Source organism: Passer montanus, unplaced genomic scaffold (genome assembly GCF_014805655.1).
Source record: "Passer montanus isolate IOZ18808 unplaced genomic scaffold, ASM1480565v1 scaffold43, whole genome shotgun sequence".
NCBI classification, from domain to species: Eukaryota; Metazoa; Chordata; class Aves; order Passeriformes; family Passeridae; genus Passer; species Passer montanus.
Genome location: NW_024369151.1, coordinates 5,492,511 through 5,516,406, shown reverse-complemented (window position 1 = coordinate 5,516,406; position 23,896 = coordinate 5,492,511). Strand labels below are relative to the sequence as shown.

Genomic DNA, 23,896 nt, shown 5'->3' with positions numbered 1-23,896 from the left:
GGGATGGGCAAGGACACAGCCCAGCGCTGGGCACGCGTTTGGGAAAAATCCCCGAAGAACGGGGAACGCGGCGCTGACCCCCGGGGCCGCCCGCCCGCGCGCCTGCGCCCCGCGCCCGCCGCGCTAACCACGGAGCTCTCCGCAGCGCCGGCCTGCGTGACGCGCAGGGCGCCCTGCGGGCGGCGGCGCGGCGCGGGCGGGCGCGGCGGGATGTCGGGGCCCAACGGGGACCCGCACGTGCTGGGCGGCGGCGCCGGCGACGAGGGCGACGAGGGCGGGGACACCTTCGAGGAGGAAGGTGCGTGGGGGAGAGCGGGGCCGCCATCTCGGAGGGGGTCCCGTGGCGCAGGATGGCCTGGCCCGGTGCCCTGGGCTGCGGGTGGCAGAGCGCCGGTGTGCCCAGGTGTGCCCAGATGTTCTGCCAGGAGCGGTGCCCAGTGCCAGCCAAGCACCCGCTGCACGGCAGTGCGGCTGAGGGGATGCAGGGCTTGATTTCCACCCCGCCATGGAGCACTGACACCTTATGCGTTGCCCTGGGATGGATTTTTTTTCTTGTGAAAAAATTTTGTGCCATTGTTGGGGTACGGGGTGCGGATGTCAGGGAAGAGGATGTTCAGGTTTCGAAACCACAGGGCAGATCACGTGGGCAGATCTGGGAGAAGTTGTCATGCATGGAAAAGGGAATTTAATCTCGGCAAATTCCACTTCGGGGCATTTCTGCAGTGCCTGGGTGTGCCCTTGGGTATGCCAATTCCGATATGCCCTGTCCGGTTAGAACCAGCCCGTGGAGAAAGCGACACGACAGCAGAGCAGTAATGTGCACGTAGAGGTCACTCAAAACTGGAATTCTTTCAGAGTAAGCAATTTGCTACTCTTCTGTTGAAAGTGCTGGAGTTGGGTTCTGCTGTTTCCCAAAATATTCTGTTCCCAGATGTGACCCACACAGGTGATTTTAGGAGTTGTCTGGGATCTAGCTGCTGACAGGACAATCATTTCTGCACACCCCAAGTGTGTTCACTGCTTTGCATCATCACAGTGATTTGTATTTCATTTTTTGGAAGAGCTAAGAGACACATTGGAATGATGGAGAAAGTCACTAAATTGGATCTACATCCTAACTAATTGGGTTGTTCAACTTGTAATTAACCGGGCTTTGTGTGCAGTAGCTGGTCATTAAGGGCTGCTGCTATTTCCTGGTCTGGTGGGGCTGAGGCTGTGGATCTCTTCTTTCATCTCAAGTACGAAACCTGATTTTTGTCAACTATTCTTGTAAGAATGTAGAGGAATTAAGGCAATTGCCATGCTCTTGCTCAGTGTTTCCAACAGGGACGTAGTTATATTTCCACAAAAATCCACCAAGCTCACAACAAATGGAAAATAATCAAAGATTTTTCCAGCTTATTTTAAAATATTTAAATTTTTTTCATTTCCCAAAGCTGAAAAAAATTCTACAATGTTCATTTGAGTTTTAGGTGTGGAGAAAATTAAGTTTCTGCTGTGATTACAGACTTCTTGCCAGAAGTAGTTACCATGTCTGCCTGGGATCTGCTCACCATTTAATTGGAATTTGGTGCACCAAACTGAAGAGCTGTAACTCATGTACCTTGAACAATACTGATATCTGCCACCTTTCTGGAAAGCATGTGTTTGTGGGATTGATTTTTAAATGCAAGAACATCATCAGTGCTCTTGCTCATAATGCCACATCTATGAATACCTACAAGGCCAAAGTTTTATTAATGAGCTCAAATGCAACATTACACAATTCTCCAAAGAATTAAAGGCTGCAACACTCTGAACAGCTCCAAAGTGGTTATAAGAAAAGGAGGATAATTATTTTTTCATAATGAAACTTCTTAGCTATTAATAATGCAAATGACATCAATGTTTAAATATTCTGTTCTTTCAAAGCTGCTGGAAATGGCAGTGCCTGTACCTGGTGTGCTGGGGCACCAGGACACCCTGGCAAAGGGACAGCTGAGAGGGGCAGAGCTGGTCTGGACGATTTCAGCACAGCCTGACCCTCCTGGGGTGCCCATCCTCATCCTCCCTCCCCTCCCCACACCCTTCAGCTCAGCCCGGTGTTCCAGGCACTGTGAGTATCCCCCTGGGCTCAGAGGAGCTGCCTGGAGAGGAGCCAGCCCCAGCCCATGAGCATCCTTCCCTGTCCTGCAGCCCCTGATCCTCACAGACATCAGCCCACAGGTCACAGCTCCAGCTCTGCCTCCCTGCACTCGCCCAGCTGTGTGCCTTCAGGAAGGAACATGGGACTGGCTCCATCTGGGGTCCCCTGCAGCTCCCCAGGGGTCATGAATAACCTCAGCAGTTTGTCTGGTTTTTCAGTTTGGATTTTGTTCTTCAGGATTGTGTGAATATTGCTTGGAGCAAGCCAAAAGCAAGTGTTGCAGAAGCACAGCATTCTTCAGCTGGGTAACAGTGCTGACACACACCACTGTGAAATGGCAAACTGCTGCACTTGAAACAATGCTGTGAATAAGAAACTCTACCTAGAGAACCAAGTGCCAGGATTGTCTGCAGTGAGTCTAGGTTTAATCTGAAGTACCCAAAGCCTTAACAGAGCATGAAAACCCTGTGGCTGAACTCAGTGCCCAACACTTACCTTCTGTGGAAATAATGGTGCCACTACCAGCACCTTTGGGCTCATGCCCTCCTGCCACAGCCATGCTGGCTGCACTGCTGTGGCAGCCTGACTCCAGCCAGGCCTGAGTGAAGCACATGCCAGCCTGGAAGCCTTACCCAGTTCATGGAAAATAAACCCTACAACATGCTGACAAAGTGTCTGTACTGTCAGGAAAGGTGATTCCAAAGGCAGCTAAAAGGGCTGCCTTGTCTTTGGGATGTATCTGGTACTGTTGCAGTCAGCACTCAGCCTATGGCTGGCTGTTTGTGTGTGAGACCTGAGGCTGTCACATGTGCCCACAATTGTTTGGACTGCCCAGGTACCTTGCCTTAGATCTTGTTACTAGTGTTCCAGCTTTTCATTGGCCTGATTTGATCAGGCAACAGAGCATGCAGGATGCTGTTGCATTTTAGTTCACCCACCCAGGGGCAAATAAGACACAGCCAAAATGCTGTGGGCATGTTTTGCCAGAGCTCTCACTGCCTGCTCTGACTGCAGTGACCTTGTACTTACATTGTTCAGTCTCTCATTTCCCTTGCTTTTAGAATATGCAGCAATAAACTCCATGCTGGACCAGATCAACTCCTGCTTGGATCACCTGGAGGAGAAGAATGATCACCTTCACGTCTGCTTGAAGGAACTGCTGGAGTCCAACCGCCAGACCCGGCTGGAGTTCCAGCAGCAGAGCAAGCAGCTGAACACAGGAGCTGATGTGCAGGGATCCCAGCCTCCTGCCTAGAGTCTGACCACACTCTCAGCTGGTGTTGCTAAGGGGACAGTTACTGGTCACCAATTTAATGTAGAACTTGAATAGCAGAGGTGCCTCATGTCTGTTACTTGTTCCTTTCTGTGTTTGTATCCTGCCATTCATTTCCATGTTGTTTTCCTTTAGCTGTGAGACAGGTGCAGAAGCACAAGGGTGGGTGTTGGAGAGCTGGGTCTTTCTGCTCCCCAACATGAGCTTGGCACTCCCACCTGGTTAAAGCTGGTTGTAGGAAACCTGAGCCCATGGAGGTAGTTTGCAGACAGGCCCTCTTCACAAAGTGGAAAAATTACCTCTGCTCTCTTTTCCTTAAATCCAAGCAAGGAGTATTATGGCTTTACCCCTTTTGGCAGGGGCTGTCCTGACTCCAGGCTTGTCCCTAAGTGTAACTTTGATGACAGCCCTGGAGAGGGAGGGCCTGGGCCTTGAAGCTACAGCTTCTTCTCCCTTAGTCACATTAACTGTGATGTACAAAATATGGGCACATGGTTCCAGATCACTGGACACTTCCACTCCATTCATTCCAAGCAGATAAGACAAGCTACCAGAGTGATGTTTCTGACCATTGTAACTGGGAGCTGCCCCACTGCTTCAGCTGCCATTAAGGACCGAGGTGTGCAGAGGCAGAGCAGCCTGGCCAGCCCCCACCACAGTGTCAGCAATAGAAAGCAGAGCCCTCCCTGTACATTCTCACAAGGCACAAGAGGTCTGGTCTGTACTTTGTCATCTTGTCAGTATGTCCTAGAGCCAGCACTTTTGAAGAAGTCTACTGTTCTACTTCTGTAAAGTCAAAGGAGTTTTTTGGAAAGTTAAAGAGGTTATTTAAAAGAAATGTGTTTTATTAAAATCAGTTTGAAACAAACTTTGTTCCTGAGAGTCTCCGCTATGAGAACAAATTGGATTAAGCCTTGTAGTATTAACAAAGGACCAAGGTGCATGTTTTTGCCTAGCTTAGGACTTGTCCAAGACTGCTTGTCCAACAGTGTGTCTTAGGAAGGAAAGTGTGCTGAAAAGCAGAATTCAGCGGAGTCTCTCAAGAGATAAACACTTTCTCTGCCTGGAAAGGAAATGAGAGGAACTACAAAGAATTCTTAAGTCTGCATCCATCACTCCGTGAAGTTTGTCCCCTATGGAAATCCCATTACCATCTTCTTTCAGGTTCAACAATCCAAACCTCAGTCTTTCCACGTAACTGCTGTATCCCAACTGTACAAGTAATAAGCAACACTATCCTGTATTAGACACGCTAAAGCCAGGCTTATTTATTCTTAAAATAAAAACAGCAGTAAAGTTGAAGGTTTTGCTCTATTAAAAGACTCAGAAAATAAACATTTCCAGCAAATATCATATGTAAAGGGCTCTCCTTTAAGGCCACTCTATCTGGGTTTGCGCCTGGAAGAGCGTCTGCACCCAGCAGAGGTGAGACCAGCTGTCTCACCTTTGGCGAGGGAGGAAGGCTCTGCTGCTGCCTCCTGGCCTGCATCTGCTGCCTCCTCCTGTCCTAAGCCTCCTCCACTCCCTGGATCCTGGTGGTCGTCTGTGCCCGCCCTCTGCCTGGCTGTGTTGGCTTCTTCCTCAGGTCCCAGTGACTCCCCTGGGGGGTGGCTCTCCTCAGAGAACAGGCAGTCGGCACTAGTGGCAGTGGACTTGTTCTCTTCCTGGAGACTTTCTTCTTCTACAACCATGATACCACACACATCGTCAGTCACACTGGCCAGGCTCTTGCCCTCTGGCCTAGAGGTGGCCAGCTCACCCTTACCCTCCAGAGACCTTGAAGTTTGTTCTTGCAGGGCTGGCAGCTCTGTGCCCTCCTTATCTATCCCATGATCATCATTCATCTTCTTGCTGGTATGTGCTGCTGTAGCAAGAGGCTGTTTTGGATCATCCAGCAATTGGGAGCTGGAGCCCTGGGAATGCAAAGGAGCCTCGGGGTAGGCAGTTGTGGCACGATGCCTTGCTGCCTTGTATCTCTGCAAATACAAACAAATCAACGTGAGAGAGAAGCCCAGCTCAGCTCCTGTCACTGCAGCAAAGCAGCAGCTGGTCCAGGAACACCTGTACAAAAACAGTGGTGAGTGGCAGGGGCACAAGTGATCTCAGCAGCTCCTGGCCTGGCTGCTGTGGCTCTCAACAGAGAAAGGTCAGCTCCTGTGAGGAAAAGTTATATTAAAAACTGAAGTCCCTCTCACATTACTTAATGCTGAGCGAGTGCATGGCAGACTTGTGGTTCCTGAGACAGAAATCATGATCTGGCAACTATTAATGTCAGTCAGACTCAGGACTCTGTAGATGTAACAGTGCAAGTGACAGCTCCTGCTTCAGCTAGTGCCAGGACACATACCCTGGGCATGTGAGGCTCTGCACAGCCCTCAGCTACTGGTGTGATTTAATGTTTATCAGCCAAAGCAAGGCTTAAGCTGAAAGCTTTGTACTTCTTCACTCGTTGATAAAATCTGCACGGTCAGTGGAACTGTTGACAGGAAGGCTACGATATCATATTCAATCTATCTCGTTACAAGTCACTGGGATTTTCCACAGAGTAAAGGTAAGCATATAATCAATAAAATGACTCATTTGCACTCACTATCATGATGAACCAGCAGAGGTCTGTAAAGAGATTAAAATGGCTACTACGCATGTTCCAAACTGGATTTTGGGAAAACAGCTCACTGTAGCTAGCTAACACATAGCAGGAACCCCGTCTTCAATGCCCAGAGAGATCATGACCTAAAGGAACAAACTGAAGTTCATTCTTTCCCTTCATAATCAAGTGCATAATCAAGTCCCTTTCAGCTGCCTGCTAAAGGGTTCTCTGAACTGGCACTAGCATTACACCTGACAATTTAAGGAAACAATTTCGAGCACAATGCCTTTCACTGGTCTGCAATGTGCAATTACAGGACATCTGACAGGCAGCTTTACATTGTAATTCAGTTTATCACTGCAGGCTTGTTCTTCCTCTCCTCAAATCGTGGGATGTGAACAGTATCACATCGCACTGGAATTGGATCAGTCGAGTCGTACTGTACCCAAACCTAAGCAGGTGCAGGCATGCAAACTGGTGTCCAGAGTGATGCTGTAAATTGTCTCAACAGCACACAATTCTCTGCTTTGAAAACCTCTGCTGAGCTACTTTGCTGAGAATATCCCAGCAACTGGCAGTGATTTAACTCAGACTGTGACAACCTCAAGGCACCCAGGCAGGCAAGAACAATAGTTATCTGCCTGCAAACATGCAAGTCTGGACTCTTCTCATGAACTCCCCAGGTCATTCTGGCATGCATTTGAAGAGCATCTGATTTCAGCTCTAAGTGGGCCAAAAGAGTGACATAAGTGGCTGCTGCTACAGTTTCACTCTATGCTGATCTAAAACAAGCCAGGAAAACAAGTCCAATTCCTTCATTCCTGAAATGACTAGCTGCAGGAGTGGGAGAGGATGAGCAACCATGAACAGCTGTGGTCTCCTCCCATTCCAAATCCACTGCTCTGAATGCTGGCAGAATTCTAAAGCACTCCACCCCTTCCTGAAGGCAGTGGTGGCCGACTGGGAATAGTTTCTTCTGTCTGAAGACTAGAAGAAAACCATGAAATTTTGGGGTTAGGGTGTGTGTATGTGTGTTTGGGTTTTTTTTTTAAACACTATTTAAAAGGGTGGTAGGGAAGCACAGCAGTTTTTGGGAGTACATTGTGGGTGCAGCCAGAGGACCAAGTCGATGTGGGAGCCTCCCTCCTTGCCAAGGACAGGGAATAGAGCTCTCCCATACAGGAGGGCCCAGGCAGTGGTCACGGGATAGGGCAGAAACAGTGCAAGTCCTGTGTACCCTCCACAAGCACTAATCCAGGCCCCTTACCCCCTGGCAAGTCAACAAGGACAGAACAACGGAGGCAGATTCCAGGCCAGCCCAGTAGGAAAAGCTTTAGATACGAAAGCAGCAAGGGGCAATACGGCTTCTTTAGGTGGAGCCAGAAAAGCAAAGGAACAGCATCAGTTTGCAGAGCTTTGTGCTAAGGAGTTTCTAGGAAAGGGCAGCAGACAAGAGAGAGACAGACGGATAGACAGACAGACTTCCTCTTGCAGGCTGACCCTGGGGACAAATGGACTCTCACCAGCTTCTAGATTCTATCACATAAAGAGTCTGTAATGTTAAATTTTCAGATTTCTGAGGTATCTGATTTTACCAGGCCTCTTCCTGGATGAATCACACCCACGCTTTTGGCTAAAGGAGCTGTTCTTGCAGTATCACACCTGGAGATGCGTATACACCAGCTTTCTTTACAAGGAACAGCCTCTCTCTCCTGCTCCATCCCACCTTGACCAACCTGTAATCTAACAGAGAAGAGGCCTAGACTAAATGACAGACTCCACAGGTTCAGCAAACAGAGCGGACACTCTGAGGAAGATTCCCAGCCAGAAACAGGCAAAAAGATGACAGCAGCAGTAGCTGGGAAGCAGGACTTAACTGGTTTTAGATCTACAAGGGCCAAGGGAGACAAAGACAGAGCACACCGGGAGAAAGCTACAGCATAATGGACACCAAGGATGATGGAAATGAGCTGGAGACAAGACAGCTAACGTGGTGGATTCACTGGAGAGACACGCACGGGGGAAACAAATGCCAGGCCATGCAATCGCCAAAGGGTCTAACCTGAAAGTTCTCAAAATGCATCAGGGACTTGCAGTGTGCGAGCCGGGCAGCGGAGTCGCTATGGTAGAATTTGTGACACAGCCTGCAGAGGTAACCTGCGACGGGGACCAGAAAATCCAGGCCTGCGAAACGGGAGGGGAAGGGAAATCACAGATCACATTGAATGGAACTCAAATAATGAAAGCATGTTAAAAGAGAAGGGGGATGGGAGTAAAGAAGGAGAGGTGGAAAGCTTTGCTTCTGTTAATCAGGGATTTGCAAGATGACTTGCTGAATATCTCGTCTTACCATGGAATGGCTGTGGTTGATATTCAGAGAGAAATCTGGCTGCCAGAGCAAAGAAACTACACAGAGCGTTAAGGGGGGAAAAGGGAGAAAAGAATACAATGGAAAACTACAGAGAACATGTGATCTAATGTAATGGGATCAAACCAAGCAGAAGACAGCAGGCGCGCAAGAGGAACACGCAGAGAACATTCACAGCATGAATCATTATTCCATCTGCCACACGATAGTGGAAGGTTACAGCGATATGGAAGATTCGTGTAAACAGAGCTCTCCTTGGGCACAAAACAGCCTCTGCAGAGCTGCCCTCCTCAAACACGAGTGGCCATTAGGGGTTTGAAGTCAGTTGCTTACAGGGTGGGGACCAGACACAGCCATCTGGAGGAACCATTGCCCACCAGGCCAGCAGCACGGCTGAGGAACTGCTCGGTACAGCGTGGGGGTTCTGAAGCAGAGGAAACATGCACACTTTGGGTCTAGCAGAGAGTTTGATACTGTCAGTGATGCTCAGTATCTCTCTGCAAGCTGCATTTCTGTTGGAAAGCATCCCAGTCAATATGCTTTCCGACTCCATCTTTCCAGAGCATCCCTCATTTGCTCCCTACTTTCTTCAGTACTCCTGCCCTGCTTGTTCCATGTCCTACCTCAGAAATGTATCTGGCTCTCATCCTTCTTCAAAGCAAAAGGCAGCTGACAAACATCAATCACATCCTCATGTTTTATCACACAGTAATAAAGAAACATCCTGCTTTCAGGAGAGGTTCTTCTCCAGGCAGCAGTGACCTGCACCAGTCCAATGCAGATGCTGGAGCACGGTGGCCCAAGAAGTCATTATAACAGTAGGTAGAGACCATCCTCTCCTACAGATACAGCATGTGGCCAGAGAAGGCTCTGTGGCCCTTTGTGCTTAACTCTGCTTGCTTACCATAGGCTGTGTCTGGACAATACTTCTCACTTCCTTCGTAATCCTCCAAAGACACTTCCTTCAGCCCAGTCTGGAAACCGAAAGAACATTAGTGCCTACTGTATCTATGGCAATTGTCAGGCTCTTGCATTTTTCTGGTAAACTTGAAAGCAAAACAGGATTCACATACCAGAGACAGAGTTGCACAGCCTCTGATCAGGGGCAGATGCAAACCCCAATGTCAGCAGACCACTTCATTACAAGGGTTAAAATCACCCCTTGCACTCCAAGCCTGAAGGAGCTTAGCCATGTACCTCCTTCTTGGTAATTGCTCTCTACTGGGAATGCATTTGTCAAGATAAACCTCTACACACTTGCTATCAAACCCAGCTACTGCTGGGCTGTTAAAAGAGACTATGTCAATACTGCTTTGTGCTCCTCAACAAAGTTAATGTCCACAGACAGCAGAAGCTGTACAGCCCAGCAGAAACACCTTCATGTATCCCACACATAGTGCCTGATTCTCTTCTGCATCACCCTGTGCGCTGGAAGAACCCTAGAGTCCCACCCTACTGCAGTACAAAGCTGAGCAGACTCTCGAAATCCTGAGCTCATCCAGCCAAGACCAACTAAGTCATAGGATCCCACAGCAGATTCCCAGATAGGTCATTCCTTCTTCTGTTGCACAGCATACCTGCTTGGCAGCAGAATCCTCATTCTCCATCAGCACTACATCATGGTCTTCCTCCTCACCAGCTCCTCCCTCCTCCTCCTCCTCTTCCTCATCATCATCTTCAAAACAGCCAACAGCATCCACAGTGATCAACTCCTCTGAATCTTCTGGGCTCCCCAATTCCTTCTCTCCTAGCCTAACCTGTAACGTACGGAAAAGAAAGATCAGAACAACTCTGCACTTGCCATTTAACCAAGGAAGAGCCCAGACTCAGGACAGATTGTATGTGATGAGCAGAAGGGACTGCAAGAGGGGCATAAAGCTCTCTTACTTCTAGACACATCCAACACCTTCTCCCTTTTTCACTCAACTTCTTTCACAGTGCTAACAACTGAAGTTGAGCAAAAGATGAAAATTAAAACAGGGTTGGAAGAACTGCACATCTTCCTTTCAGCCCCACAGTAGTCAGGAAAGCAGAAGTTATTCTGCTCTACAGTGTAGCTGCCTCCAGACCTGCACAGCTCTCCATGCAGGCAGTATTACCTCTTTGGCTTTCTGTTTGTGCTCAGGGGACTTCATATGCTCCACAAACTTGCGGGGGGTCTTGAAGTGGCGGCTGCAGACTGTGCAGAAAGGACGAAGCGAGCGTTTGGCCAGCTAAGGAAAGAGGGACAATTCTGTAAGTCACAAGAGGCACTGCTTTGGAGGAATGCAGATGAATCTTGAAACAAAGTCAGCCCCGCATGCTGGGAGACCATACAGAAAATAAGTATTTTCAGCAGAAAGGGCTCCCTAACTCTTATCCACCAAAAAGATGAAAAATATGCAGAGCAAAATAAGTGTGTCTTAAAATAGGTGTTCTGTCACTTCTTCCCTAAAAGTCAATAAATATGCTGGCCTGCCTGAAGTCTGGTTTAAAGAGGCTGCCCACCAATTCCTCCATTCAATTCATTAGGTGAGTATGATAAGCCATACTTCTTAAGAAAAGTCAAGAATTACAGACTAGAGGTGCCTCAGGCCATACTGACACGTCACAACAACTGGGAGCTCCAACAATACCAGAGGCAGGAGGTAACACTGCAGTGCCCTTAGGGAGGAGTTACCTGCAGAACTTAGTGTGCACCCTTCCACTTCAGTCACTTCTCCTTTGCTGCTTGGGGAGCAGGAGATGCTACACACTTCCATATAATCCCCAGACAAAAGGTCAGTGCAAAATGAAGTCCATGCCATGGCTGTTACCTTGTGCTCCTGGGTCCTGCGATGTTTGATGAGGTCCCCTGTGAAATGCACCTGACACGTGTTACACCACCGCTGCTGGGTCTCTCTGAAGTGACAACAGATAGAGCTGTAAGTCACACCTTTTTCATTCTCCATGGAATACTGCAGGTAGCAATCTGTCCCTGGCATTGTTTTCTTCACAATTCCTATCTTTACAGGCTCAAATTTATTTTCTCGCCTTCTCACCTACTTACAGGTTGCTTTAGCTTGTGCTGTCAGAAATGCACCAGATAGAACAGAACAGGTCTCCTACTTAATCTACTGTATTAAAAACTACACAGGTCAAAGTCAACTCTGGTATCCTTCAGCAATATAGAAAGTTGCCTGAAGGAGATTAAGGCCCTTGAAACCAGAGGGGGTTTGCACCTTACCTTAAACTGAGAGGCACCCTGGTGCAGTGAAAAATTTTAGAACCCAAGTAGGGTCACACTCTCAGACTGAATTTTCTACTGCAGACCAACACTTACCCATCTTTTCCTGCTAGCACCTTCTGCTGTTTCACCATGGGCAATAGTGAAACAAAACAAACATTGCTCATGTGCTGAATCTCCCCAAGTCGCTGCTGGTGCTGAATTCCAGCCATGTGGGATTGGAAATTCTGAAAGAGAGGTTAGGAGAAAAATCCTTTTAAATGTATCCAAAACACAGAAAATAATAGGTATGAGCTATGCTTTCCTTTCTTTTGACTGCTGTTTAACAATGAAATACAAAAGCCTAAGAGCATGGCTGCCTGTGGATCCACCCACATTCTCTCTCTAGCAGGTTGCTTGCCAGCTCTCAGGAGAGGTTTATTTTATCTGCATACTTGTCATCATTTCTTATGTTCCTTGTTCCTAAAACATGAACCCTTGCTAACAAGAGATCAGCCATCTAATTCCCATCTCTTGACCACCTGGATCCCTGTCAGACCTGTGCATTTTTACCTGCTGACTGCAGCAATTGGTCTTGCAGATGTAACAGTAGAATTTAAGGACTGATTCTGGGTTGGGATCAGCTGTGCCCACGTCGCAGGCCCAGTGCCCTGGTTTCAGAGCTGTTGTACTGATAGCTCTGCTCTCACTGCTCTGCTGAATAGTCACTTTCAGTGAACCTCCAGAGCTCAACACCTGTCAAAAGAAGGAGTCAACATTAAGTTCAATCCCTCCGTAGAATAAAAATTACACCTGCTTTTTGTATGTCACCTAAGCTCTTTACTCTTTAGGAAAATGCACTTAAGCTTGAACCCACAGGAGGCTGATCAGGACTCTCAACACACTCCTCCCAAAGCTGCTAAATTGGCTATCCCTGTGTCATAGCACCAGCCCTATTAGTACAGATGGTTGTTTCTGCAGCCTCTGTATGATCCAGTCTCTGGGGACTGGAGCCACAAACAATTGTTGCTAAGGGACTCAATCAGCTCATGTTTCTCCACAGCAAAATAAAGCCTACTCAGCACTACACCTGATGGAGTCAGGAACTCAGACATGGGCAGGATGATACATTTGATCACATCAATAAATGTCTCCAATTATGGAAGACTGTCAAGTCTGATTCACACCTGAGGTTAAATCTTTGTCTGCTCACAGCATTACACAGCCTGAGGTCCTGATTTAACATCCAGCATGGGGGCCATGTATTTCATGCAAAAGACTCTCAGGTTGCATCTTTTAACACCACCTGAATCTTTTTACACTTTCTCTTTAGCAGTATGAAAGATGTATTTAGCTATGGCCCTCCACATATAAGAGTTTTAAGTAACTCTTTCAGTTCAGCCTTCCATCTTTCCAGCTGAATACAAAAATCTTAATGAATGCCCCATCCACAGGCAGCAGCAGGTGAGGAACAGGCCAGCAGAGGTACAAAAGCAGCAAGTCAGAGCAGACTGTGCACTAATTGCAGACATATTATGCCTTATTGCCAGGGACAACAGCTTACAGCAGGAGACAGAGCTCCAGACGTGGGTGCCAGCTGGTTCCCAGTGGCAACGGGCTTCTCCAGGATGGAGGGGGAGGTTGTATGTTCTGCACCACCCCTGCATGGAGCGGTGTCTGCTCACCTCAGGAGCCTTCGGTTCCTCAGAGAATTTCCTCTCTCTGGAGAGATCTTCAGCTGTGTACTCCTTTGCATTGTCTGTACCTAAGAAGGGACAGTCCTTTTAGCAGTCTTAAATCAAAACAGCAATGACAGGAAAAACAGAGCAGCAGGTGAGTGAAGTCAGGGAGCTTTCCTCACAGCACTGCTGGCCATAAGCCAGTTCACAAACCTTTCTCCTTATCCTTAATAATTAAGATGGAAACATTCAATCATTTGCCTTTGGCAGGTAACAGATATTAGGGGACATAGCTTGTATTTGGTTTCTAGATTTTATCCTCCTTTCCCCATCCTGTACAACTGGGGGAAGAATATTTCTGTAGACCCATGAGACCTACAGGTTCAGTTCCAGCAAGGAGTGTCGTAAAAGTTCAAATCACAGGGTTCAGCAACTCACCATCAGCTTGGACATGGGTGCATGAGACTCCTGCTTTCTTGCTGTCTGTGGCATCCTCTAACGCAGACTCGCCAGTCACACTTCAAGGATATCAAGAAAAGTACCTCAGTTGCCAGGTTACAGACAAGAGCTTCAAAAGGCACACCAAGGCACAGGCTGGGGTCTAACCTACCACACTCTCCACTAACCTCCCAAATCAATAAGCTACTGGAAGTGGTATTTGAGGCAAGGATTTGGCAGAAATAAATAAATAATGTAGAGTGGGTGTTCTAGAATGGATTCAGAAACAGCAATAATCTGGACAAGAAAGCTGCAATTGATTTTTTGGTTAGCTGCCCTCTCCTGCAAGAAGCCTGAAGGGAATTAAGTTCATACAAGAAATATTCTCAGTAAGAGCTCCGAGAGCTCTCTCCTGTCATGCCTGGTGAGCTGGAGGGAAATTGCAACACCTGGACAGTGCTCCTGGCTGCTCTGTACATGAGAGAAGAGACCTATTAGCACTGAAGGAGTTCTCCATGGTGCCTTTAGAGGGATTTCACCACAGCCGCCTGTTCTATTCATACCAGTCGTGTTTCATTTCAGAGTCCCTACAGCTCTGCTTGTGGGGGAAGTGAAACTCTACAAGATGCAAATCAAAAGGGCCTTGCTTTTGGTGATCTGCTAAGGAGAATAGCGCTCCTGAGGGGACTATTAAGAATAAATGTCTGACTTCCAGAGGGCACAAAGCGTTCTCTGCAGTCTCTTTCTACATCCTCTGCTGTCTCTTCCTACATCCCCCATTTTTCTGTCAGGACTGACTTTCCACCATGACTTGACTGTCTGCTCTGAGGGTGGCTCAAATTCCCACCTGCTGGTGTCCTTCTGGCAGGAGGGAGCAGCACCTTCTGCACAAGCAGGACAGCCGATAGCGCAGGTACCGCGTCCCGCTACCCGACCGCACGCGCACCGCATCATTTATCGGATTGATACGTGATAAGGGAACTGGGTTACACAGCTATAAATATGCAGCAGGGTTTGGGCACTGCAAACACGAATTAAACTAGAGTGACTGGCATTAACATTATTTGTCAGGTGCTGCCAGCAGGCTCAACGCTGACGGTACCACACACAGATGGTGCCAGCACTCAGGGCGAGGGTTTGCAGCCTGAACTGCAAACCTAAGGAGCAATCTAAGGGAGAAAAAGCCACCACGAGCATAATCTAAAGAGGAAATGGTATTCTATGGATACTTGTGATGCCATGCTAGAAGTGGGTGTTCAAGGAAGATTTGAAGGTGATGAGTGCTTTCTGCACTGGAATGAGGATGTTGTTCCAGGTGTACAGATGGTATATAGGAGCAAAGGCAGAAGTGGGAAAACCTGAAATGAAGAAGGAGGCTGGTATTTCTGGCTAAAGGGAATGGAACAATGAAGCATAAACCACAATTTTATTACATAGATGGGGGGAATGCCCTTCTCGTCTGTGAAGGGCAGTATGAGAACAGTAAACTATTTTTTTTTCACAGATCCTTCATGTGTTCATTGGAAGATACTAGAAACAGTTCAAAAAAAAGCTAAGGAATAATCTATTCTAGGTAAATACCAGCCATAATATATGCATCAAATCTGGCAGTCCCTAACTGCAGCTTAGGAAAGAATTTTCCTAATAGCTGGCTTGCTGCAGTGAGAGCTGTCATTCCTCAGACTTGATTCTTGTTTTCAGTGCATGTAACAGGACTTTGATTAATACCCTGCTAAATATTAATGTAATTAAAATTAAATTAGCTTTGGCAAACAGATTAACAAAGCATGCACTCAAATGTATTCGACCTAGCTTTAATTGAATTTATTCACTTTCTTGCTAATCAGAGTCCATAACTCACGATGGTCCCTGAGCACACAATATTTACCACTCTTTAATGTTTTACTTTGATGTTTGGATATTACCTTGATAATGCAATCCTGGAATATTCCCCCTAAAGCTATCCATTAATCTGTAATCTACAGATGGGAAACAGCGAGGTGAGGAAACCTGTCCAAAAGCAGGCGGCGAATGCCTGCCAGGGAAGGTAAGAGCACCCAGGAGTCCTGACTCATCGTCGTTAACATATGCTGGAGAATTCTCAAGTCAGTGCCTACAGAAATCTGTGTTCACTCCTTCCTCTTCTCCCTCCACGCCAGCCAAGGGTGACAGTTCTGGGAGAGGAGCAGCCCGGTGCAGATGGCAGCGGGAACTCCGCGAGGTGCCTTCCCACTAGATGGCAATGCAGCCCTGCCTGTCCCTGCCGCACCCTGGGGAGGCCGGGAGAGCCGGGATGGGCCTGCCAAGGCCAGCCTGCCGTGCATCCCTGGGGGATAATAGGATTGCCTTTGTCTATTTTTACCCAACAGACAGAGATACTGGCAAGGCAACCTTTGCAGAAGGGATACAGAACTCAACGTGCATGGATACAGGCTTGGATACCTTTCCTTTATCATTTCTCAAAATAATCTACCCTCTTGTACACCTACTGTAACCTAATATATTCCAAGGCTTGCTTTCCCTTTCTGCTCATTTCACTCTTTTGACATTTAGGGAAGAAACTCAGAGAAATACATCAGAATAGAAAAGAACCTCTATGCTTCTTACAGGGATCCTGGCAGAAGAATACATGAGCAAACTCAGCTTTGTTGCACATCTAGAGGAGCTGCACCTCTCATTTTTCATTCTCATAATTGGATCACCCCTAGCAGAGACGCCACAACACTCAGTATGTCAGCAAGCACCACAAGACTTTCTGAAGCAAGCTGTTCACAAGCATCTGAAATACTTCTTACATGCTAGACATCAGGCCAATAGGGTATACAGCCCTAATTATCAGAAAATAAAATTAGAGAATAATTCTAAACTCAGTAACTATCTCAATACCCCATTCAATAAATACCTCTTCAGTCTTTTTGCTGCAGGCTCAGTGTTCAACACAGACTCTGCTGGAGTTCTTGGCTCTGCAGGAACACAGAAGGAGACTTCCTTAGCAAAACAGACCATGCCACCTTGAGCGTGTTCCATATCTGAATGGCAAATGCCAATGAGGCTCTGTTAGAGCAAATAATACTAAATACTTGCTTATTCTGAATTTATGAGCTGCTCTGACAAGGTTAGATAATGACCTCAAATATTTGAGCTTTATTGCAATGTCACTGTATGAGGTGTTGATCAAAAAAAAAAAGAAATCTATGTTCATATCTATTAAATGGGTCTCAGTCTTGTACCTAAGTGACAAGAGCCATGATCATGGGAACATTAATATAAGCCAAGGTGGCACATCTACCTGACAGCAACCAGTTAATAAGACAGTTTTCACTGCTGCATATTCCCTGGTCACAACCTCATCAAAGCCTGTAATTTTGAATTGTGCACTCTTCAGTCAGAAATGACATCCCCACATCTGTGTTGTATCTGACATCATGATACTCAGTGCCAGCAGTTTCTGTTTTGACAAGTGGGGCACCAGGACTTTCAACTCATCTTTTTCTTAGCTGATTGTAACTGGTTCTGCTTGATGTGTTTGGCTGCATGAGATGTTGACTTCAGCATGGGTAAGGCAACGTGAAAGCTTTAATTTCAGACCAGTTTTCATTTTTGCCCCCCATCTTAAACAGAGCTCAGTGTTAAAAGGGACTTCTGAGAGGCATCCATGCAAGAGAAATCAAGCAGGCTCATTAAAAAAAAAATCAGGTAAAAATGGTATATGAAGCACACAGCAGAAGGCTATCACAAGCAGTTTAAGTATTTACAATTAGAGAGAAACATAGCTGATTAAGCCTAAAATCATCTCCAGTTTTTGCTGCAGGACTAGTCAGGAGATGTTTATCATATTTGCAAGCAGTTGTTTCACAACAGGCTCCCCCTTACCTGTGGATGGTGAGGAATTGTTCTGCTCCGAGCCTGCTTGCATTCCCTCTGCAATTTCCATTTTGTCATCACCTTGTGTCTGAGATGAAGAACCAGGATCTAGTTCCCGCTTCCTGTCAGGAACCCTCTGGAAGTCCTGCAATGGGCAGAGAGTCACTGCCATCTCTTAGTCCTTAACACACACTGCCTAAAGCACCAGAGCTTTACTGTGGGGCAGGAACAGGAATTGCAGTGATAATGGAAAGGAATAGATGGTTCACAATGGACTGCCCCACCTAAGGCAAGCTTACATGGTCAAAGAGAGCACGGTATTTCAGTTCCACAGGCAGCCAGGACATGTCCCCAGCACTTTAAGCAGCAGCTGCTTGCAGAGGGTAGGATCATGCTAGAGGAACAGGGCAGGGCAGGGCAAAGGATATTCCAAAATAATTCCCCTTTTTTTCACTCCGGAGGACAGCCCAAGAGTGCAAGTTTACCTTATCCACCACTTCTTTCTGACAGAATGGGATGAAATATGCCAAAGCTAGTCTAAGAGGAGGCAAGTAGCAGTCAACCCAAGAACCATTTCCAGTTTACAAAAGAGGTCTTAATTATGGAAAGTGAGAAAGGTTTTCACAAAACAAGAACTGTAGATTTTACAAAATCCACAAGGACAAATATGAGTCTGATCTTAAAAAGTGAGAGAACAGCCCAAAGAGGCAGAGTGTCCATAGTAGGAGCAAGTTGTTTGGGAACAACAAACTGCTTTGGAACAGCAAAGCACTTAGCCAGGATTTCTATAGTTGCATTTACTTTAAAGCTGATATTTCTAAAGGCTCCTTTTATATCCTAGGTTTAAACACTTCTATAATGGGGAATTCTCTCTCTTGGGCAAGTAGTGACAAGAAACTTTTGCATCGTAAATGCAAAACCACAAAAGCCTTTGGGATGGAATGATTTCTGTATTTCTGTGTCAGCAGCATAAATGTAAATATGGACCACAAAAGCCTTTGGGATGGAATGATTTCTGCATTTCTGTATCAGCAGCACAGCGCAAAACATTATTTTCTTTGTAAGGCTCTCTCCCTTCTCCTTTGTACTCCGCCTACTATAGGGTCAACAACTGCAAGTGCAGAAGGAGCACAAAGCTCCCCAGGAGCTGCAAACCACAGTCCCACCTTGCGGAAGGTCCGGTTCTGCCGCTGGAATGGGAGGCTGGGGAAGCCCAGCCGAGGCTTCAAGGAGACCCCAACAGGTGGTGGTCCCAGGAGGGAATGTCTTGTAGCCTGAGGGAAGAACTGCTGCAGTGCTGGCGCCGTCATGTTAAATCCACGCAGGTTTCCTGTAAATGCAAACACAGCGTCTCACCACCCTGTGCTCTGCAAAGGAGACAGAAAATCTTCCCCCTGCACAAGCAGGCAGAGGGGAAGGGCTCCTCTACACATGACCCTGTCCTTTACTGGGCACTGCCGAGGTGCTCTGGGCTCTGCCCTCTTCAGCACACAGAATGATGTGATGTGATAGCAACCATTACTATGGATCAGGCTATTTAATTATAATTGCCACTCCAGGCAAAGATCATTAGAGCAATTATTTGATCTGAGCACATTAGCACTCGTGTTTGCAACAAACAAAGTCTCATTTAACAAAACTCTCTGTAAAAAAAGGAAACTTCACCCCGCATTTGTGCAGTTGACTGCCCACACCATAGCTTGGAGCTCTTTAAAACAACCCAGTAACAGCATTTAATTTAAAACAACACCAAACTTAAAAAAAAAATCCCACAGTCCTCTCTGCCACTTAGTTGTCATGCAAGCTCAACATGTCAACCTCAACTCTGACACTTGAGACTCTGCCATTTCCAATTATAATGCTCTGCTTTCTGAACAGTTCAGCATCCATAGACTATTAACCAAGTGTCAAAAATTTCTTCTGAAGACAGTCCTTGTCACCCCCATTTCAGGTGTGAGAGAATGGAGGGGCCCAGATTCCTCAGCTATACCCTCAGAAACCATCCATGATTCAGGGAACCTGGACTTAAATTGCCATTTTTTCCCTCTCACTTGAATTAGTGCATACTCCAGCCTTTTAGCAGCTGCAAAAACAGGACAGCAAAGTTTGGAAACAGCCACCCAACACCTGAAAAACCAAGGTACCCTCTTAAAAGCCTGCAACACAATAGGAAGTACTCCCTATGTTTGTCATCAAAAGCAATCTAATGTATTATTACTTCCCATATATAATCCCTTACTGTAAAAAGGCATAGCTATATATATTTTAAAAAAAATCTAACACAAAAAATCATCTTCTGCTCTTGGTTTGATACCTTTAAAGAACCACACATCTGTTTCAATTTGAAGTATTTATCTTTTCCTATTCCCACTGCTGAAGCCACACACAGACAATGAATTATTTATGCTGATGCTTCCCAGGGACAGAAATGGCACAGCATCAGATATTCTTACATGAAACCCACACCTCAATGGCCAAAAAATTCATATCACTAAAAAGGGCCACATGGACATTGGCAACCTTATTCCATGTTAATTGTGGCTACCTGAGGTAGGTGATTGAGAAAAGTCACAACTCCATGGAGAGGTGAAGAGGAGCAACACTAAGACAAAGTGCATGTCAAGTATTCATTAACATATCTTATCCTGCTCTATCTAATTAGCCCCAAGCCCTTGGCACATTATTTAAATACAACTCCTCAATAAAAGATTGAGGGAAAAACGTCAGCTGACTGCAAACATATCTAGAAGGAGCACGACTGACTGAAGGCTGGAGTCACAATTTTTCCTGATAACAACATATGTACATCAATCATCAGAGCATGGCTTGTCCTTTCTCACTGTCACTTTTCCTTCAACCTGAGAGAGATCTGTGGAGAGCCACTGGAGTCACTAGAGAGCCCTCTCGTTAAATGGGCAAGAGAGAACAAAAGGAGAGTTAACGACATGCAGAATAAATCTTTTGTCTTCACATCTGGACATGATTCACAGGAAAGGTAGAAATTGCAGGCATTAATCTAGACTAGGCACTTGAGAACTATCCCAGGTACTGATTTTCTGTGTTGAAAAGAACTGTCAGGTTAAGACATAAGCAAAAATTAAAAACATATCTTTATTCCTATTATCTTCACATTAGTAATTCTATTATTAAGGCAGCTTCATAAATTTGTTTTGAAAACACAAAAAGAAAAGGAAAATCCACTTGTGGAAACACAATAATGGAAAGACAGAGATATTGCCCACCATAGAAATTACGGTCATTTCAGGGAATCAAAATTTCACAATACAATTAACGGCCAAACCATCTTCTACCTTAATATGCTGTATTTGTTTGTACTGTACTAACTTTGGACAAAGAAAAAAATCTACTGCAAACAAGGTCAGAGCACACGTAACAGATAATTAAATAAATGGCCTTAACCTTGTAACCAAGAAAGACAAATAATCAAAATCTCAGTATTTGATCTAAATATATTGATGAAAAAATACTTGCTGCATCAAGCCTAAAAGGGAAGGTATTTAGTATCTAACCTGATACCTCCACATGCTATTCCCAGTTGTGAACAACTGAAGAACCTCTGTTCTGAGGACTGCAGAGCAGACTAATTTAAAGAAAAGATGGGAGGAAAAAAAAAAAAGAAGACAACAAACAGAACTGCCAAGTACAAGAACTGCACTGGTTCAGCAGGAAATAGCCATGGTATGGTTTCAGTCCAAGAGGATGATTAAATAACTCCAGTAAGTAAGCGTTTCCCATAACGACAGTACCTTGCATCTGCTGCATGAGTAAGGCCCGCTGAAGCATAGGATTGGCACTGAGCAGCGAGGGCTGATTTGTTGCCCGTAAGCTCAGCATCTGTTGCTGCTGTGGCGGCGGCAAACCCCTGGAAAAGAAGGCATCAATCATGAGAACCCAATAAAAACTGTATCCTTCCATTCTAAGCACAAAACAGAGGGGCAAACAGCTGAAAGGCTGATATACATGCATGAAAAGACACCATGCGCTGGCACTGTATCCTCTTTCCTCCACTCTCCTGGAATTTCCAAAGCTGACAGATTGTCTATCAAAGAATTTGAGGTCAGAGACAACTCCTTAGCACCAAGCCCACATAGAGCCTCCCAAGCAGCATAAAAAAAGCCCAGGAGCTGACTGCGGTTCTACAGAATTATGCAGCACCCGTCAGGAGAAATGAGTGATCTAGATCAGCGGCTACATTTAACACGACAACAAAAAAGTTCTAAAAACCAGGGAGTTTTTGCAGTAGCTTAGAGCTCATTTTCCCAAAATCAACACCTCCCACACGGAGCCAGACAGGTCAGAACTGTCAATGGTGCCCCCTAACTGCAAGAACCAGATGGAAAAATAAAGCACGGCCTTCATATTTAAAACACGAGGAGGAAGAAGCAGCAGGGAAGAACTCTCCAGTTCTAAGGAGGGTGGAGCAGACGTGAGAGAAAAGTCTGAGGAAACTGGCAGGCACTTCTTCAGGCGATTGCAAGGTCAGGCCCACCTCTATGCACGCTGCTGACACAGCTGAATCTGTCAGAGCTGAAGAGAGGTACAAACACGGATCGAAATATCCACCCTGACAAAAAAACCCAACCCCTTCAACAGAATTCACAGCAGCTCATCTCCACATTTGCTGCTCTAGATTGTTCCAATCTCTGAGCAGAGATATTTATACCACAAAAATCATACTTTTAAAGGTGTAAGATGCAGCCGTGCTATCTAGCAGTCAGCCCCTTACTGGCATTTTAAGTGCAGCTTTTTTTATAGCATAAAACATATAAAAATGGTAAAGAGATTTGCAGGTTCATATTGCTAGTAAAACAGAAAAATTCCCACGCTTACCTCAGTGACAAATGCCTTATAAGGATAAAGTAACACAATAATTCCTTAAATAACAAATTAAATTTCTTCCTAAATTCACATTTGCTTTGAATTTGCAAAGAACAAGGCTTTAAAGATAACAGTAATTGCAAAGAAATGCATTATTTCAGAGAATTTGTGCTGGTTCTATAAGTCTCAGCTCATCGGGGACAACTGCTCCTATTTAAGTTGTTTCACATCTTGCATTTCTTAGGAAAACCGTGGTTCCTTTCTGACAAATGTTCTTTCTGCTTTCACGAACAAAACACAATTTTCTCCATCCCCTCCCTGCCCCACCGTGCTCAGCCACAGCCTTAGCGCTGGTGCCACTGCAGAAATAAGTTCAATCATCGCACCCACACCAGCAGACCCAGCCGGAGAAAGCAAATAAATAAACAGTTTAAGTTCAACAATAAAACAATAAAGTGCTCCTGTCTGCTGAGGGTGGCTCTGCTGAGCGCTGTGTTTCTGCAGGAGAAGGCGTTTTCCCCGAGCCCCGGCTGCCCTGCCCGCCCTGAGGGGCGACGCTCGGCTCGGAGCATCCACCCACCCACCGCTCCTACCCGGACTGCCCGGGTCACCCGCGGGCTCCCGGGCACTGCAGCCCCGGAGGGCGGACAGGGATCCCCGGAGCGCTGAGGGGACACGGCAAGACCCCACAGGGGCCGCCGCCCTGCCTCGCACTCCCCCGGCCCACCCGGTGCCGCCAGGCTCTGCCCCGACCGAGGCCCGCGCCCCCCAACCCTCGCCCGCCTCCCTTTGTGGCCTTCCCCACCAGGGGAGGGCAGCCCCGCACCAGCCCCGCCGTGGCGAGGACGGACGGAGCGCAGGGAGGCGGAGGAGAGCGGTCCCCCGGGACAGGCCCCGGATCCCCGGCCTCGCGTAGCGGCGCTTACCGGCCTCCCTGCTGCGCCGGAGGGTGGTGATGGTGCTGCTGCTGCTGCTGCTGGAGGAGGTGCTGGAGCTGCAGCAGCTGCTGCTGGAACTGCTGCTGGTTGAACATGTCTGGGGAGCCCCGAGCGAGGCGAGCCTGAGACAAAATACGGGAGGGCGAGGGAGGCACCGGCTGCGGGGCTGGCGCGTATCAGCCCAGCAGCCATTGAGCAGAGGAGCCGCCGCCGCTGCCGCCCATTCATTCACTGAGCCGATCCCCCCCTGCCGCCTCCTCCTTCCCCCCGGGGTCATCGCAAGCGGCAGCCTGTGGAAGAGGTTTCCAAACCCCACCTCCCAAAACCCGCTCCCACCCTCCCCTGCCCGCGGCGCCCGCTCCCCGCGGCGGGGCCGCGCCGGGACCCGCAGCCGCTTCCCGAGCCTTCGCCTCCTCGCCCCGCCGACACTCACGGCGCAGCCCGCGGCGATCACCGCTCCCCGCCCGCCGCCTCCATCTTCCCGCCGGGGACAACAAGCACCTGCCCGGCCCCGCTCCCCGGCCCAGCCCAGGCGGGAGGCAGCTCCTTGGGCAGGGCTGCAGGACACGGCCGCCCCCGCGGGGCTGGGGATCACCCC

At 47.2% G+C, this 23,896-nt stretch overlaps 2 protein-coding genes across 2 annotated transcripts; one reads left to right on the top strand and one right to left on the bottom strand.

The window, feature by feature from the left end:
• Nucleotides 1-160: 160 nt before the first annotated feature.
• BBLN (bublin coiled coil protein) lies at nt 161-4,266 on the top strand. Its single transcript, XM_039720151.1, has 2 exons — nt 161-298; nt 3,187-4,266. The coding sequence occupies exons 1-2, from the start codon at nt 211-213 to the stop codon at nt 3,378-3,380; spliced, it is 282 nt and encodes a 93-aa protein (XP_039576085.1). The 5' UTR covers nt 161-210; the 3' UTR covers nt 3,381-4,266.
• On the bottom strand, nt 4,226-23,865 carry CIZ1 (CDKN1A interacting zinc finger protein 1). Its single transcript, XM_039720150.1, has 17 exons — nt 23,732-23,865; nt 23,287-23,420; nt 21,289-21,404; nt 18,688-18,851; nt 17,531-17,666; nt 16,560-16,620; nt 13,658-13,737; nt 13,226-13,305; nt 12,114-12,296; nt 11,658-11,788; nt 11,152-11,236; nt 10,456-10,569; nt 9,934-10,113; nt 9,261-9,330; nt 8,051-8,172; nt 5,164-5,374; nt 4,226-5,079 (listed from the first exon to the last, which is right to left on the bottom strand). The coding sequence occupies exons 2-17, from the start codon at nt 23,391-23,393 to the stop codon at nt 4,781-4,783; spliced, it is 2,139 nt and encodes a 712-aa protein (XP_039576084.1). The 5' UTR covers nt 23,394-23,420; nt 23,732-23,865; the 3' UTR covers nt 4,226-4,780.
• Nucleotides 23,866-23,896: the final 31 nt, after the last annotated feature.